This window comes from Haemaphysalis longicornis, unplaced genomic scaffold, assembly GCF_048455015.1.
Source record: "Haemaphysalis longicornis isolate Haplotype H1 unplaced genomic scaffold, Haemaphysalis longicornis Haplotype H1 scaffold_14, whole genome shotgun sequence".
Lineage (NCBI taxonomy): Eukaryota > Metazoa > Arthropoda > Arachnida > Ixodida > Ixodidae > Haemaphysalis > Haemaphysalis longicornis.
The window spans coordinates 59,207,145-59,221,599 of NW_027526245.1; the positions used below are offsets into that span (position 1 = coordinate 59,207,145).

The 14,455-nt window shown below is 45.2% G+C and overlaps 1 protein-coding gene and 1 long non-coding RNA gene across 3 annotated transcripts in view; one reads left to right on the forward strand and one right to left on the reverse strand.

Annotated features, from left to right (window-relative positions):
* Nucleotides 1-14,455, forward strand: part of LOC144165297 (beta-1,4-N-acetylgalactosaminyltransferase bre-4-like) — a 72,238-nt gene that overhangs the window by 27,414 nt on the left and 30,369 nt on the right. The window contains exon 4 of the mRNA XM_077695415.1: nt 8,018-8,250. Within this exon, the coding sequence (XP_077551541.1) occupies nt 8,018-8,250 (233 nt within the window). The remainder of the gene's footprint in view (nt 1-8,017; nt 8,251-14,455) is intronic.
* Nucleotides 1-14,455, reverse strand: part of LOC144165298 (uncharacterized) — a 54,391-nt gene that overhangs the window by 13,240 nt on the left and 26,696 nt on the right. Inside the window, exon 1 of one of the 2 annotated variants that reach the window (XR_013321450.1) lies at nt 8,108-8,177. The exons of the other annotated variant lie outside the window; for it this stretch is intronic. This is a non-coding gene — a long non-coding RNA (uncharacterized LOC144165298). Of the gene's footprint in view, nt 1-8,107; nt 8,178-14,455 lie in introns of those variants that run through there. 2 annotated transcript variants of the gene reach the window in all.

The window sequence follows — 14,455 nt, forward strand, 5'->3', positions numbered from 1 at the left end:
GGATATGACATGAAGGCTCGCGAGAACAGTGGGTGGCGCCGGAAGACCTCGCAGACTGGAGAGCGAATGGGGATGGGAAGGCAGCGGCCACTTTTATAAGACGGTTGCCGGTGTAACTAAACGCTACGAGGGTTGCGCGCTTTCAAGCGCCCCAATTGCCGTGGCCCGAGTCTAAAGTTGAGTTTATTGAGCGCACAAAACAATTATCCTCTTATTTTGGGCACAAAGCGCAACCAAGAAATTACCGGATTTACACTGCGGGCTTTGCATGATCAGTTGGAAATAAACGTAATCTTGAAACTTTATCAGACCATTTGCCCGTCTGGTCCTCGCGATCACGTCTCCGTTAACAATGTTTGGCAAGCTTGACAATGAGACAATGTTGCAAACTTTCAAAAGCGCAGTCTTCAACACTACTTCAGATAAAACGTGTACACCAAGATTGCTAAGCTATCGAACATAAATTTGTACACTTTCATAGAGATAGAAAAGGCCTTTTAAGTGGACGCTGGTGGTTGTTTATAAAGTCTTAAAAGCATGCGCTCATTCATAATTGAAAATTTTGATAATTTTTTTCCTCGAAAGCTTCAGGCAGTAGTTCCATAACCATGGTGCAGTTCTTGCGTTTTCTCAGTAAGACCCTAATGACGTCTTTAACTTTCACCTACGGAAAAATAGGCAGGTACCCGATTTTGTGATTGATTAATTGCAGGGTTTAACGCGCTGACGCAACACAAGCGGCTAGGCGTGCTGTAGTAGAGGGCTCCGGGTTAATTTTGACCACCTGGGGACCCTTACCATGCGCCGAAATCTCGTACACACAGGCTGTTTCGCTTTTCGCCTCCATCAGAAAAGCGGCCGTCCTGCAGGGAGTCCAACCCGCGACCTCGTGCTCAGCAGTGCAATGCCTTATCCACTGATTTCCTTCGGTCCCGATTTCCCGATTTCCCGATTTCCCGAGGTCCCGATTTCCTTCGGTCTTTTAGTGATGAATTGCTATGGGATGGTGACTTGAAGCAGTTGTAAAATACTCGGTACTTGAAAATGCCCCTTTAAAAGCCGGATCGTGAATAATTGCTGGACATTTAAAAGTCGGAACTTCATTGCGCTTTCGAACATCGTGAATAAATGCTGGGCGATTAAAGGCTGGAACTTCATTGGGCTATCGACCTTCAATTTGTTCGTAAGTGGAAGTGTTCGTAAGTGGAACGATGTCTATCAGAGCGAGAAATTATGCCTGCCATTAAAGTAGTCCCTTGAGGTAACCTTTCGTAAGCCGAGGATTTTGCGGGTGTGTTGCTTGATGGCAGAAATTTTCTCTCCAAAGCGCTGCTTCAGCTATTTAACGGCTCTAATTGACTGTCGGTGAGCTGCCCTTTCAAAAATAAAAGCTTTACCATCCCTTTTTCAAAGGTTAACGAAATCCAGAAAGCTTACTTACGTCAGAAGGGCGTCAAAAGTGAATCAAAACCTTTGCTCAAAGTGCTTCCAAATGGTCGTCACACCTTCGACGACCCGAATCATCAACTAAGAACACCCCATGTGACAATTTTTTACGCGATAAGTAAACGTCTCTACGACATGATTAAAATGCTCACCAACACGTGGTTTACAAGATAAGGCTATACTTCTGTGCTCCTTCTTCATGATCGTATAATTTGATTGATTCTGGGAGTTACCGCACCCACGCGACGACGCGCGCCGCAGTGGAGGGCTGCGGAATAATTTGGATGAACTGGGATCTTTATAACAAGGGCCGTAATCTCCAACACACGGGCCTTCTTCATGATCGATGCGTCTATTGTCTTAACAAGAAGCGTTCATTTTCGCAATATTCAAGAAACTGTTTTGCCGCAAAAAAAACCCGGTTTCTTACACGCGTAGTGTGTTCAGATATCTTATCGAGCCTTCATTTAACGAACCGGTCTATTGGGAAATATTCTTTGATGGGAAGCCGTCGGTTTAAATAAGAAATCCTTCGCTTTAAAAGGTTGGCGTCGCTTGCACTAGTGGTGCAAAGCTGGAGAAACAGTGGAACTGGAAGTGGACCTATAGCTGCTGTCGGCTTTGCTCAGGTTTGTTATGTTTTGCGTTATTCTGGCTAGTGTAAGCTAAGTGATGAGCTGTTAGGCGAAGTTTATTCAGATTTTTGAGACCGTTCCTGTGGGTCCCTTTCTTATGACAGTGGATACGAGTGGGAAAAAGCTAGGCCGACACCCCACTCCACTATCTCAAGCCTTGCACCACTACGGCAAGCCGCTCCATTTTGTTTTTTTGTTTTAGTAGCCCAAGAAAGGCTATCCCCTTTAAAATAGGAAGGGATGCACATATGCATAGGAGCCTTGTGGCCATGCTCGAGCAGGTGCAAAGCCAGCTTCAGTGTTATAATACACACTATCTGCGGTGGTGCACCTTTTTCAGGCGACGCAGTGGATTGTGTACTTTTTGGTAACTCCACAGCACCAAGCCCAATCTTAAACATCTTCGCTGTGCAAAACTGCGCAGGTCATCAATTTCGTATCGACTCTTAAGGATTCGTTTCTGTTAATGGTTTACTCGAGCTGGTTTGCAACAAAATCTAAAATTGCCATTTTCCTGGTCCGTAATTTTTTGCTAGCCCCGATGGAATGGTTCATGCATGCCAACTTGGCATGCATGAACCGTTTCATCGGGGCTAGCATTTCCGAAACTTCTGAAAGTTGTTTGCCTTCGCATATTCCGAGCTCATATAGTGTTACGAAGGAATTCTTCTTGCTACGGAACATTTTGCGTGAGCTGCAGTCAGCATCAGATCCGCGACGTAGAAAAATTGACGCCAAAAAACAAAAATAGCAGGGCAATTTACGTTAGTAGTGCCTCGCAAGTCATGCCTGGCTTCAGTAGAGACAAAATGTATTAGACGTTCAGACTCTGCATGAAACTTCTTATCGAAAGAATGCGAGCTTTTTTTCGTTTCTTTCCTGCCCGCTTACGCTTTGTCATAGGCTAATTCTACGCCCAACGTTCCACGTGTTACGCTCGACCCTAAAAAATGTCGTTTCAAATCGCGCGCCATCAGCCGCAAAGGGTTCGCACAACATCCGACAGATGGCGACGAGTGTACTGACCAGTAGGAAGACGCAGTGAAACATCCCCCTCGCGAGGGGCACGATCAAATGCAGAGCATTTCCGGGGGCGCACAGGGTTAAGTAGTTTGCGTTACGTTAATGTTGTTGCACTTGTGGCAACTGCTGACGAGAGAGCGCTCGTCAGCAGTAATTTGAATGAGTCGACGATATAAGGCGCGTACGTAGCGTCCCATTCTGTGTCGGCTTTGTGGCGCCGTGGGTAGAGCACCATGTACATTGCGTTCCGCCCTCAGGGTCGAGGGATCGAAACCTGGCGCCGGATAGTATTTTTTTCTATATAGTAGGAACAACGATGGTGCGGACTATGGACGTCAACGCGGGTGACATCGTGAGTTACTGAAATGCTCTGCATTTAAAAGCTGGCACTGAATAAACTCTCCATTGAAAAGCTGGATATGCAGTTTTGCATTCAAGCTTGATATTGTACGTACGGTTGGATTACAGCGTGTATTGTACTACTCGTCTTTGAAGCGCACGCGGATGCATGATAGCGTTTTGCGTGGATGATTATGCGCGGATTAATACCACGTAGTGCTCTGCGTCTACGAGCTTGTCTAGTTGCTCATCTAAAACGCCATCCTGTGTGTCCACATTGTTAAAAGAAGGCTTTCAGTTAAGCTCATTTAGTTGTTCAGTGAGCTCCCCGAGCAGTATTTCGATCGGCTCATTTCTTTCGTTCAGCTCGTTCACATTTCTTGTGGCCGAAGGTGGAGAGTCCGACTCAGTCAGACACCGACAGGTCGACGAGTCGTCGCCAAGGTAGGATGGCAAGAAGCAGAGAGTAAAGAGAAATACCGCCTACCCGAAGAATGGGCCAACAGAATAGAGAGTAAACCTTTACCCCGGAACATGAAACCAGGACGCAATGATGGCCGCCGAGCAGCGCGTACGAAGACCATCGTAAAGGAAATAGACCAAGAAGAAGATTACAGAACGCTATACACCGACGCAACAATACCTAAGGGCACCACAAGGGCCACCCTGGCGATAACAATACGGAGTGAACTCGTCACCTGCGCCTCCATCAGGACGTCCCATCCAGATGTGGCCGAAGAAACCGCAATTGCGCTTGCACTAACGCAACCACAAGTAAAGAAAATAATCACGGATTCTCAAAAGGCATACGCCAGCTACAGAGCAGGTTGGGTGTCTCTCGAAGCACTTAAGGTACTGAAGAAATGCCGCACTCCCACCAATGGAAAGGTGGAGCTTCTATGGACGCCGGCACACTCCGTGTTGGAGGGCAATAAACTAGCCCACCAATTCGCTCGAGAAATGGAATACCGCACCAAGGAGTCAGAGCACACGCCATCACCAGCTATAAAGATATAACGCACTACTATAAACAACAAAGAAAGCGGTTCCCTGACCCACACAAGTCACTGAACCGAGACCAACAATCAATATACAGACAGATACAGGCTACGACCTTTCCACACCCTCTCCTTCAAAATAAGATGTTTCCTGAACGTTACACCCGAAATTGCCCCTTTTGTAAAAAAGAACTCGGCACGCTCCGCCACATAATCGGAGAATGTGATTTTACCAAAAACACGCCTCCACCCCTCAACCATTTCCCCACTACCCCCTCCCTCACCTAGCGATGGGAGACCTTGCTGATCAGCCTCTTTCTGGAAGACCAAATCAAGCTGGTTGCCAGGGGACAAGAGGCCAGAGAGGCATATGAGTCTCACGAATAGGGAACCACTCCTATCGACACCGCGGGGAGAAGACGTCGTAAAATCGGTTCAATAAACTTCTTTCTCTCTCTCTGCACAGCACTCAACTTGCCTGCCTCATAATATTCATGATCGTTCTTGGGACACGATGCCGCTCTGGTGGGGGCGCACGAAATTCGTCGTTCGTGGTCTTTGCGTCTTTGCTAGGGGGTCTTCAACAGTGTTTCCATTACAGTCTCATCCCCATATTGTTCCAGACCATGAAGCAGGCACAAGAAATATTAGTAATAGTATATTATCGACCATAAGATACCAGCGGATCTCTCAAGACGAATATGAGGTATAACGCCTCGCTTGTTGGGCCGCGGGTGCTCGCCTATGCCTTTGTGTCAGCTTAATCCCAAGCTGAGAACATTTTGTAGTAAAGTTACCCCTGCCTCTGAGACACGCAGACTGGGAATGGTGAGCAAACTTTTAATGTTCCCACAGCAACAAAACAATCGTCTGTTCTACTACTGCACCACCGCTACTTCTCGACACAGGGCATAGATAATAAAAAAATTATAAGCGTGATTATCGCCTACCCATTTGCCCCCAAGCAAATGCGTTCTGCTCCTGCTCACGTAAATTATGGTTGAACACCCACTACAGCAGCAAATTATTTGTAAAGGCGAAAAACAACATGTGCTTGTTTTTGGCGTGCTCTCTATATTCCTACTTGACCTAGAAAATTCTCTAGCCTCGGTATATGAAGTGCTTGATATCACAGTTTCAAAATGGACGAAAAAGGTGAATGCGTTCAAAATGTAACTGTATTTGCATAGACAAAAAGGGCTTTCCGATCAAAAGCAATGCTTTTCTGCTAGGCACCTGGCACACCCACCAAGATTTGCCATGAAAAAACGCTGACCGAATGAAGCGGCGCTGGGTTTCTTGATGCAAGGACAGTTAGAAATATTCAACGCAGAGATGTTTTCTAATAATATTCGTTGGCGAGGAATAACAGCGACCAACTTTTATACCTGTCTACACTATCTTTGTCGTGGCGTCTATTGGTGCACTTCATAGTTACACTCGTGCGGCAAACCTAATTTCGAGTCTGGCAGTTGACTCATAAAATATTTCTTCATAAAGGAGTACAACTTTCGAAGCAGCTTCGTTGCACACTGGACGGAACTTTTATCTGGTAATGGTTTTTCCTTTCAAGTAAATTACGAATAACAACACCGGTTTTCTTACACTAATATTGTGTATGCCGGGACGACGAATTGATATTTTCTGGACCCATCACACAGCAGAGACACTTGTTTAGAGCATAATTCACAACTTTGCGTCACAACGGAGGCTTAACTCTCGATCTTAACACCTGTGCTCCAGAACCTACAAGGTATAAGAAAGACGATCACCTGATAAGTTGAGCTACTTCACAGATTTCTATCAAATCCTAATCAAAATATACGTTTAATTCTTGAGTAGTAATGTTTTTTCTCTTCTCTCTAAATTATTTTTTGTATTCCTTCGGAAAAGCAATTACACAATTGCTCCATTTTATTCAAAACATAATAATTGTACTCTTTCAGGTAATGCAAAGTGTACGAGCGATTTTATGTTGTTTATGCCTGAATGTTGTAAAAATACATCGTAATTAGGGAAGCGGCTATTTGGGATGTATTTTTGTTAAACATTATTGTCTAGAGGCGGCCGACTGTGTTAATTCTAAATCTATATACAACCACTTACATACAAATCCACTTCTTGTTAACGAATAAAATACGGTTCCCTTTTTGGAACTACGAAGAAGAGATTCGTAAAACGCTAATGACGGCGATTATGACTCGAAAATTATAAGAAAAGCATTCACAAATCTGCGATTCAAAATATTCTGTGAAGAAAATACATTATCTATAAATTCCACGTAAGGCATAAAAAACCAACAAAAATGACAATTACATTTTGGTGAATACAAACAAGTGGTATAAATAGCAGGAGGAAAGAACGTTTATATTGACCAACACGGAAGATATTGGAGCCATTCAGTAGTGGGGAAAACAACCTCTATACAGGAACTCACGGTTGTAAATATTTAAAAACCATATATACGTAACAAATCTGACAAGCAAAGGAAGCCCGCCAGATAAGAATATACTCCGCATAAAACCTCTGATTCGTCCCGATAAATACACAGCATATTTTCATTTTTTTCTAGCACCTGCATCCTCCCGTCGTTTATTAAAAATGAGTGCCCGGAAATAAATGACAGCGTGCGTGTGTACGGCTTAGAGTAGGCGTATGAAGTTGCAATTGGTTATATTGAGAAATATTTAGCTTCCCAAGCTAGCATACTAGAGCTCAACTCGCGCTGAAGATATTTTGGTCATAGAAAAAGCCACATCTTAAGCCACTGATGTGCAGGTACTAATTCTATCTCATAGCGTCCCTCGGTTTTTCTAACTAAGCTCGCCAATTCTATCACGCGGTAAAAGTAATAGATTAAACGCGTCGGAAGCAGGGGCACCCGCAACCTGGTGGAGTGTGAGAACTACAAATATCTTATGTACCATGTTATAGTTTTCTTTCGCGGAATAATACTCACTGAAGGTGGTTTCTTGTTGCATCTTTGAAAAAATGTTATGTACCTACGGCGTTTCACCAAATATGCACACAATTCTGGAAGACCATAAATCATTTACCGATGTCTAAGACAAATTCGAGCAGTGGAAAAATCCATCAAATATTTTGCTAGATTTTCAAGGAACCAATAACGACACATTTTTGAGATATTTTTGCATAAAACAGGGAGGATGGTGCGTTTCTCATTTTTTGCTTTTGTTTTTTGAGAGCGTGATATCCTTAGAAACAGGTTCGTTTTTCTCCCGTCATATCGAATTTGTTTCCGCCGTTTGTTTTTGCACTTTCTGCCACATCTTATTAGGGCTAAATATGTTTCGAATTCTAGCATTTAAAAAAATCCCATCTTTAATTGTGGCTTACAACTTTTGAGTAAAATTTGTGTTCATGCTGTTATTAATGACGAGGAAAAGGTGTTTGGAAGAGGAGAAATTTTTGCGATTACCATTAAGTTGTCTTAGCGATCTAAGAAAGGTAATTTCAGAGTTGGCCGAGGAATGTTTGAATTACCCACAATCAGGGAACTAGCTGAACGCTATATTGGAGTACATGTTTGACTGGTTTTACATTTATTTTACGCAGTTGGGGCGATTCCAACAAAGACGAATATTTCTTCACTCGAAGAAGTGGAAGCGGAGTTTCCCTACGTGAGAAGCGGCGGGCACTACGCACCCAAGGATTGCATGTCGAGGCATCGCGTGGCAATCCTCATTCCATATCGTGATCGAGAGTCCCATCTGAAAGTTTTTATATACAACCTTCATCGGGTGCTTGCAAACCAGCAGATCGACTACGGCGTGTTCGTCATTGAGCAGGTAAATAATATTGTGTGCTCAGCACGCCTTTGGGAGCAGGTTCTAAAGCCAACAAGGCATAGTAAACTGTTCCCTAAAGTGGCTAACAAAGCAGTAATGCACGCATAAACGAGACGTAAATAACTTCGGGGGAAAAGTTGAACGGCATTTTCAGCATTGCTCGGCATGCGTGACAACAGGTTTCCCCTCTCAATTCATAGCAATCGCCATGTAGTTTAATCCGTTCGCCAACCAAATTAACCCATCTGTGAGAACGTTGTTCTGGAGTGTTTTGCTGGAAATTGGGCGCAGCTTTGCGGACTTAGTTGCGCGTGGTTTTGTGAAAGCATGGTTTTTCTTGATCCATTATGTGCACAGCACAATGATTATTTAGTAACACGCGCAGACATGGAGAGCGGTCTTGTTTGACTGTTAGAGCGTGCTCTGATCGACTGCGAGATTGCCAGAAATGTCGTCTGCTCACGTATTCTTACGCCAGCAGCATTACCATCGTATAGTTACGCGAGCAGACAATACATCTGACGCGAGCACCAGTTCTTTCTGTCCAGAGAGGGCGATATCATAATTTAGAAATTATACTTAGTATGGCCGAAAAGCATTCATTGATTGAAAATCAGAATGCAAAAGGCATTTAAGTATTGTGTTTTTATCAAAGCAACTTCCGAAGGCATTTTAACGCGAGGACTGCTGTCTTGGTCTGTGCGTGTTAGTAAATGTCAAGGTGTGCGCATAAGATATTTTGCACATAATGGATCAAGAAAAACTACGTGTCTACCCGATCACACCCAAAAAAGTCAACAAAGCTTGGCGTTATTTCCCGCAAAACACCCCTGAACAGCATTTTAACAGCTGGATTTATTTGGTTGGCGACCGGATTAGGTTGTTTGGCACTAGGATTAAATACGGTGTTACCGGGATTAAATTACGCGGAGTTTGTATTGAATTACATGTCACTTTGATTAAACTGGCTGGAGCGCGGAATAAATTAGATGGCGATTGGAATAAATTGATCGGGAAAACATGTACTTTGCGGGTTGCGGTACCCGTAATACTTTCTTGAGATGGGACTAGACAACGTGCTTACGTTGAGATGCTCATGAACTTGGGATCCATATATGCGTAAATATCTGAATTTCGTGACGTCACTGCAATGGGCAATGCAATTGTTTGTTTTTAAGGCCATCACCGCTATTATGCTAATACTGCAGGAAGAGTCCAGGTTTAACGCAATGAAAGGATCATGCGGCACCTGGGTTCATAGTTGACAACCATCTCAATAATGGTATTGTTTGGTTATTTTCTTCAGGAGCAAGAGTAGCTCACATCATTATCAGATGGCATTACAATTCACCCGCAGGTAACTCCTTGTGTTGCACAGAATGTAATGCACATGTGATGATAATATCTGACACACGAAGCGCCACCATAATACAAAAGCATTCCTTTTGAGGCTTTAACGATTTAGACTTTAGGTCCGCTGTAGTGTCTCGCGTAACGAAATGATTTGTCCTTTCCAAAGGTGAGGCTTTTTACGTGCACCTCCCGTCGCGGAAGGGCTCTGTCCTCTCTCCGCCAGAAATGCTGTGCCTCGGGGTTTGCATCCACCTCACACTTTAGCATTGATTCGGGCTTTCTCGATGCGCGTTGCGACGCTGGTGCTTCCTTCCACCGTTTTCATGCGGATGTGTCCAGGATGTCGGATTTCTTTGTCGCCTCCTCGGTCCTTTTGTTGTGCTCTTCCTCCGCGTATCACTGACCAAGTTTCCGGTTGTCAACGATGTAGAAAGCTCATAGTCAGAGTAGGTACGACTTTTTCTGTCACGTAAAATGTTTGGAGGGTTGGCAACATTTGTCAAGAGAATTGAGAGCGCGGGGTACTTAAAACACTGCTTTCAATGCGTACAAAGGTGCGCTTCCCAGCACCTCATTTCCTTATCATCTGTGTGTTGCCGTTAGGCGTTTGCCTGTTCACCTGTGAGGGCAGCTACCAATGTCCACAAGTTATTAGCTGTTATAGGCACGTGAGAATGTCGCTTGGTGTGTTGTTGTCGCCGCTAATTGGGAATAGACGAAACGGCCAGCAGCTTTCTGCAAAAGCGACCGTTGTCTCTAAAACATTAACCTCAGTGGAATCTCGTTTTGCATAGATATGCTGAATCAACGCATCAAATTGGGATCTTAATGCCTACCTACGTGTCATGTAAAGTCAAACGTATTTAACCCTGAGTTGTGTGCATCGTTTGTACACGAACATTTAAGTCGAAGTTCTTACACATTCAAAAACGTATTGCCGTGGACTTGAACCGGGGTGGGGGTGCGTGCTTGACATTAATTCGATAGGGACGGGTTCAGTACAAACAAAAGTTGGGATAAATTCTCTTCAATTAGATTTATTTCCTTTAGTTGCTTTGACCTGTAAGACATTTTAGGCGCAGCTTTGGTGGTACACACTCGACGCTGGCTTTTTGGGTGGAAAGGGCGTTTATTGATGTTGAATAAAACGAAACGCAGAAGTCTCATTTTAATATCTTCAAAATAGGACTCAGTGAATTTATAACGATAATCTCCCGTAAGGTGCTGGTTATCACAAACTCGTGCAGGTGCAATCATAAACACAGGAAGTTTCACCTCAGTAGATTGACATCTCCGCCTCATGGCACACAGACAGCGCACTAAATGCATGGTTGATGCCTCACAAAATTGGTTTGCGCACAGCATGAAAACAGAGGAATGAAATTACAGCAATATATTGTAAATTTGTGTCTGATTCATATCAGTGACATTGGGAAGCCGAAACCAGTACGTATCCGCATATCGGGCACTGCGCACTGACAAGCTGACTAACTGTGGACTTATCTAGGCCTTCTTCCTCTAGACTCCGAAACATCTTTTAGATAAGCACTGTTAGGTTACTAAAATAATTTCAGATTGCGAATTTTAAAGAGCAACAATTAGGAGCGTGCGAGCACACCTTTCCGCGAATCGCCCTCGTCTTTTGGCAATGCAAACAGGCGTCGATGCCGAGTCGCACTAAAGACAGAAAAACAAGAACGGAGGATAAAAGAAATAAGTAGACGTACCTAATTCGCTCTGCCTTCGAATTGAAAGCGCAAGCTCGAGGAAAGTTCTGAGGCCTATGGAGGAATTTATGTGCGCACATACGGCAATATAGGTCACTAGAATAGTGGAACACATTTCGGCTACAGGTTTTGTCTTACTGATATTGCGCAAGCAGGTACGCAGCCACTCCGGCAGCAAAAATGGGAATACTTGTTGCAAAATTAAAGATACAGTGGGAAAAAAAGGCGGGTTTAAAGAGCGGATACTTATGTCTTCGGGATCACTGAATCGCAGAAAATGCTAGTCGTCCTGGCAGTTTTTATGGCGAAATTGACAGGAAACTGTTGTATCCGCCGCCCACCGAGTCACCATACGTGGCAGAGAGACGCAGACGCTACCTCGTACCCACGGAAAAGAGACCTTTATTCTTGTTACATGCTATTTATAACCGGGCTTGCGGTTACTGATGATGATGCTGGAAATTGGCCACCTTAGCATTGTGCACAACCTGGGGGCGTGAACAGAACTACATTACACAACACAACAACCCTCCTCCCAAAAAGGGGCACGCACAGTCACTCCATTATCTCATAAGTCATATTCAACCAGCCACGCAGGCTTGCATCGATCTCTGGTGGATCGCCGTGGAGCCTCACTTTCAGCACTTGTCTCAGTCCCTCCGGACACGTTCCTTGGTACACGTATGTCCGTGACATCAACACTCGGCACACCAGTACTTACAGTTTAAATTGGAAATGCAGTTTTGTCGGTGCTGGCCGGAGTAGTAAGTGGCTGGAAGATCTGGGCACTCTGGGGCTGTGCTGCGGTGGAGCCGGGAGCCCCAGTGGAAACGCAGGTTGCCTCTCTCGCAGGATTCCAGGCTGCAGTGTATGGAATGAGCCGCTCACTATTCCAAACGCGACCGTCGCTCAGCTCATACGTGTCCTCATGTTGGCGGCGAACCACGGTGAAAGGACGTGAATATGATGGGGAACCCTTTGGCACATGTCCCGGTAGCTTAATCCGTATTTCTTGTCCTGCGCTCAATGACAAATGTTTGGCTGCACGACGTCGATCCGTATAGTGCTTGCTTGCAAGCTGTATCCGAGTTACCCTTTGCTTGACGGTTTGAACCTCCACGCTTCCTACCTCAGGAACAGTTCCAGTCGGTCCTGCAGCGAGATCGAGTCTGGTCCTTGGGTGACAGCCGTGTAGGAGAACAGCAGGTTTCTGACCCGTAGTTGCATGCGGAATGCAGCGGGAGATCCCAATGTACTCTGTAACAGCCTCCTTTAGAGGGCGGTGTTCCTCCAGGCACATCTAAACGTAGTCCTTTAACACACGAATAAACCGTTCCACTTGTCCATTTGACTTTGGATGATAGACTGCCGAGAATGTGTGGTGGATACTTCTATTGCGCAAGAATTCTTCAAACTCGACGGATGTAAAGTGTGGCCCATGGTCACTCACTATCTCCTTCGGATAGCCTTCACGGGTAATTATACTCCGCAAAAAGGACATGGTCGTCGCTGAAGTGACATTGGAGGTGAACCCTACTTCTGGCCACTTGCTGAAGTAGTCAATAAAGTAATGGCAAAACGACAGTCCTGAGGAGCGCTTGCGAAAAGACCAACGATGTCGATGCCTATCTTCTCCCATGGTGCTGAAGGAAATGGTACCGGCTGCATTAGCGGCACAACTGACTTTGCTGATTTGTCAACAGACTGACAAACGGCACAAGACTTGATCAGCTGTTCGACGCGATTGTTCATGCCAGGCCACCAGTATTTTTCTTGGAGTCGTTGCTTTGTACGCGTGATGCCTGGGTGTGATTCATGGGCGATATCCAGAAGGCTGCTCACCAACGAAGAAAGTACCACGAACTGGTCCCCTCGGAGCAGCAGGTCATTCATCACTAACAGTTCGTCCCGAACCCTGTAGAAAGGCATTGTTTCTGGGGACAGCGTCTTGGCTGATGGCCACGTGGACGTTGTCCAATGCATCACTTGGCAATGTACAGAATCCTCCGCAGTTGCAGTTACGAATTCCTCGTGAGTTAAACATGAAACAAAACAAACTGCATCTTCCGGCTCCAAACGCGCTCCATACTTCTGCTGCGGTAACCAGGAAAGGGCATCTGCGACAGTGTTTTGAGTGCCCTTCTTGTATTCTATTGTATAGTTGTATGCCAGCAGTCTGGCATGCCATCTGGCAATCCTAAAAGGTTGACGGCCCACACCATTTGCACCGAGCAGCGTCACCAGTGCCTGATGGTCTGTACGTAACGTGAAGTGCCTGCCGCAAAGATACCTTTTCCAGTGCTCACATGCCCGCATGCAGGCTAGTGCTTCCAGTTCGCCTACAGAGTACTTGGCTTCAGCCGGAGTTAGGCGCCTTGATGCAAAAGCGATGGTATGCAAGTCATCACCCTGCTGTTGCTGGAGTACAGCTCCTATGCCAATGCCAGAAGCATCTGTTGTAACCACTATTTCCAGAGCAGGGTCAAAAAGCTGTAAGCGGTTACTTGGCAAGAGGAGCTTCAGCTGGTCAAAAAAGGCTTGCCTTTCCGGCGTCCAAGTGAATCCTAATTTTTCCGTAGGAGCTGTCATAGAGGCTCAACGAGTTCAGCATAGTGCGGTATGAATTTTGCATAATACCCAACCACGCCAAGGAAAGAGCGCAATGTTGCTACATTCGTGGGGACTGCAACTGTCTGGATGGCCTCTAAATTGCTCACATTTGGGCGAACCCCTTCTTCGGTCACTCTGTGACCCAAAATATCAAGCTTCTTCACTCCAAAAATGCACTTTTCATTCAGTTTTAGCCCAGCATGGGCAATGCACTTTAAAATCTGCCGAAGCCAGGCGTAGTGCTCTTTTTTTGTGCACCCAAACACAACAATATCGTCAATGTAGCAGTATTTCTGCAGCCTTGTAAGATTGTAGACACCATTCTCTGAAAGGCAGCTGGTACCGAAGCTAGTCCAAAACAGACACGCTTGTACCTGTACAGCCCATGCTCTGTGATAAAAGCAGTCAGGTCATTTCTGTCTGGGCTAAGAGTCAATTGATCATAGGCCGAGGCCAAATCCAGCCTTGAAAAGAACTTTGCACCATGCAGCTTCTGTAGCAACTCTTCAGTGTGG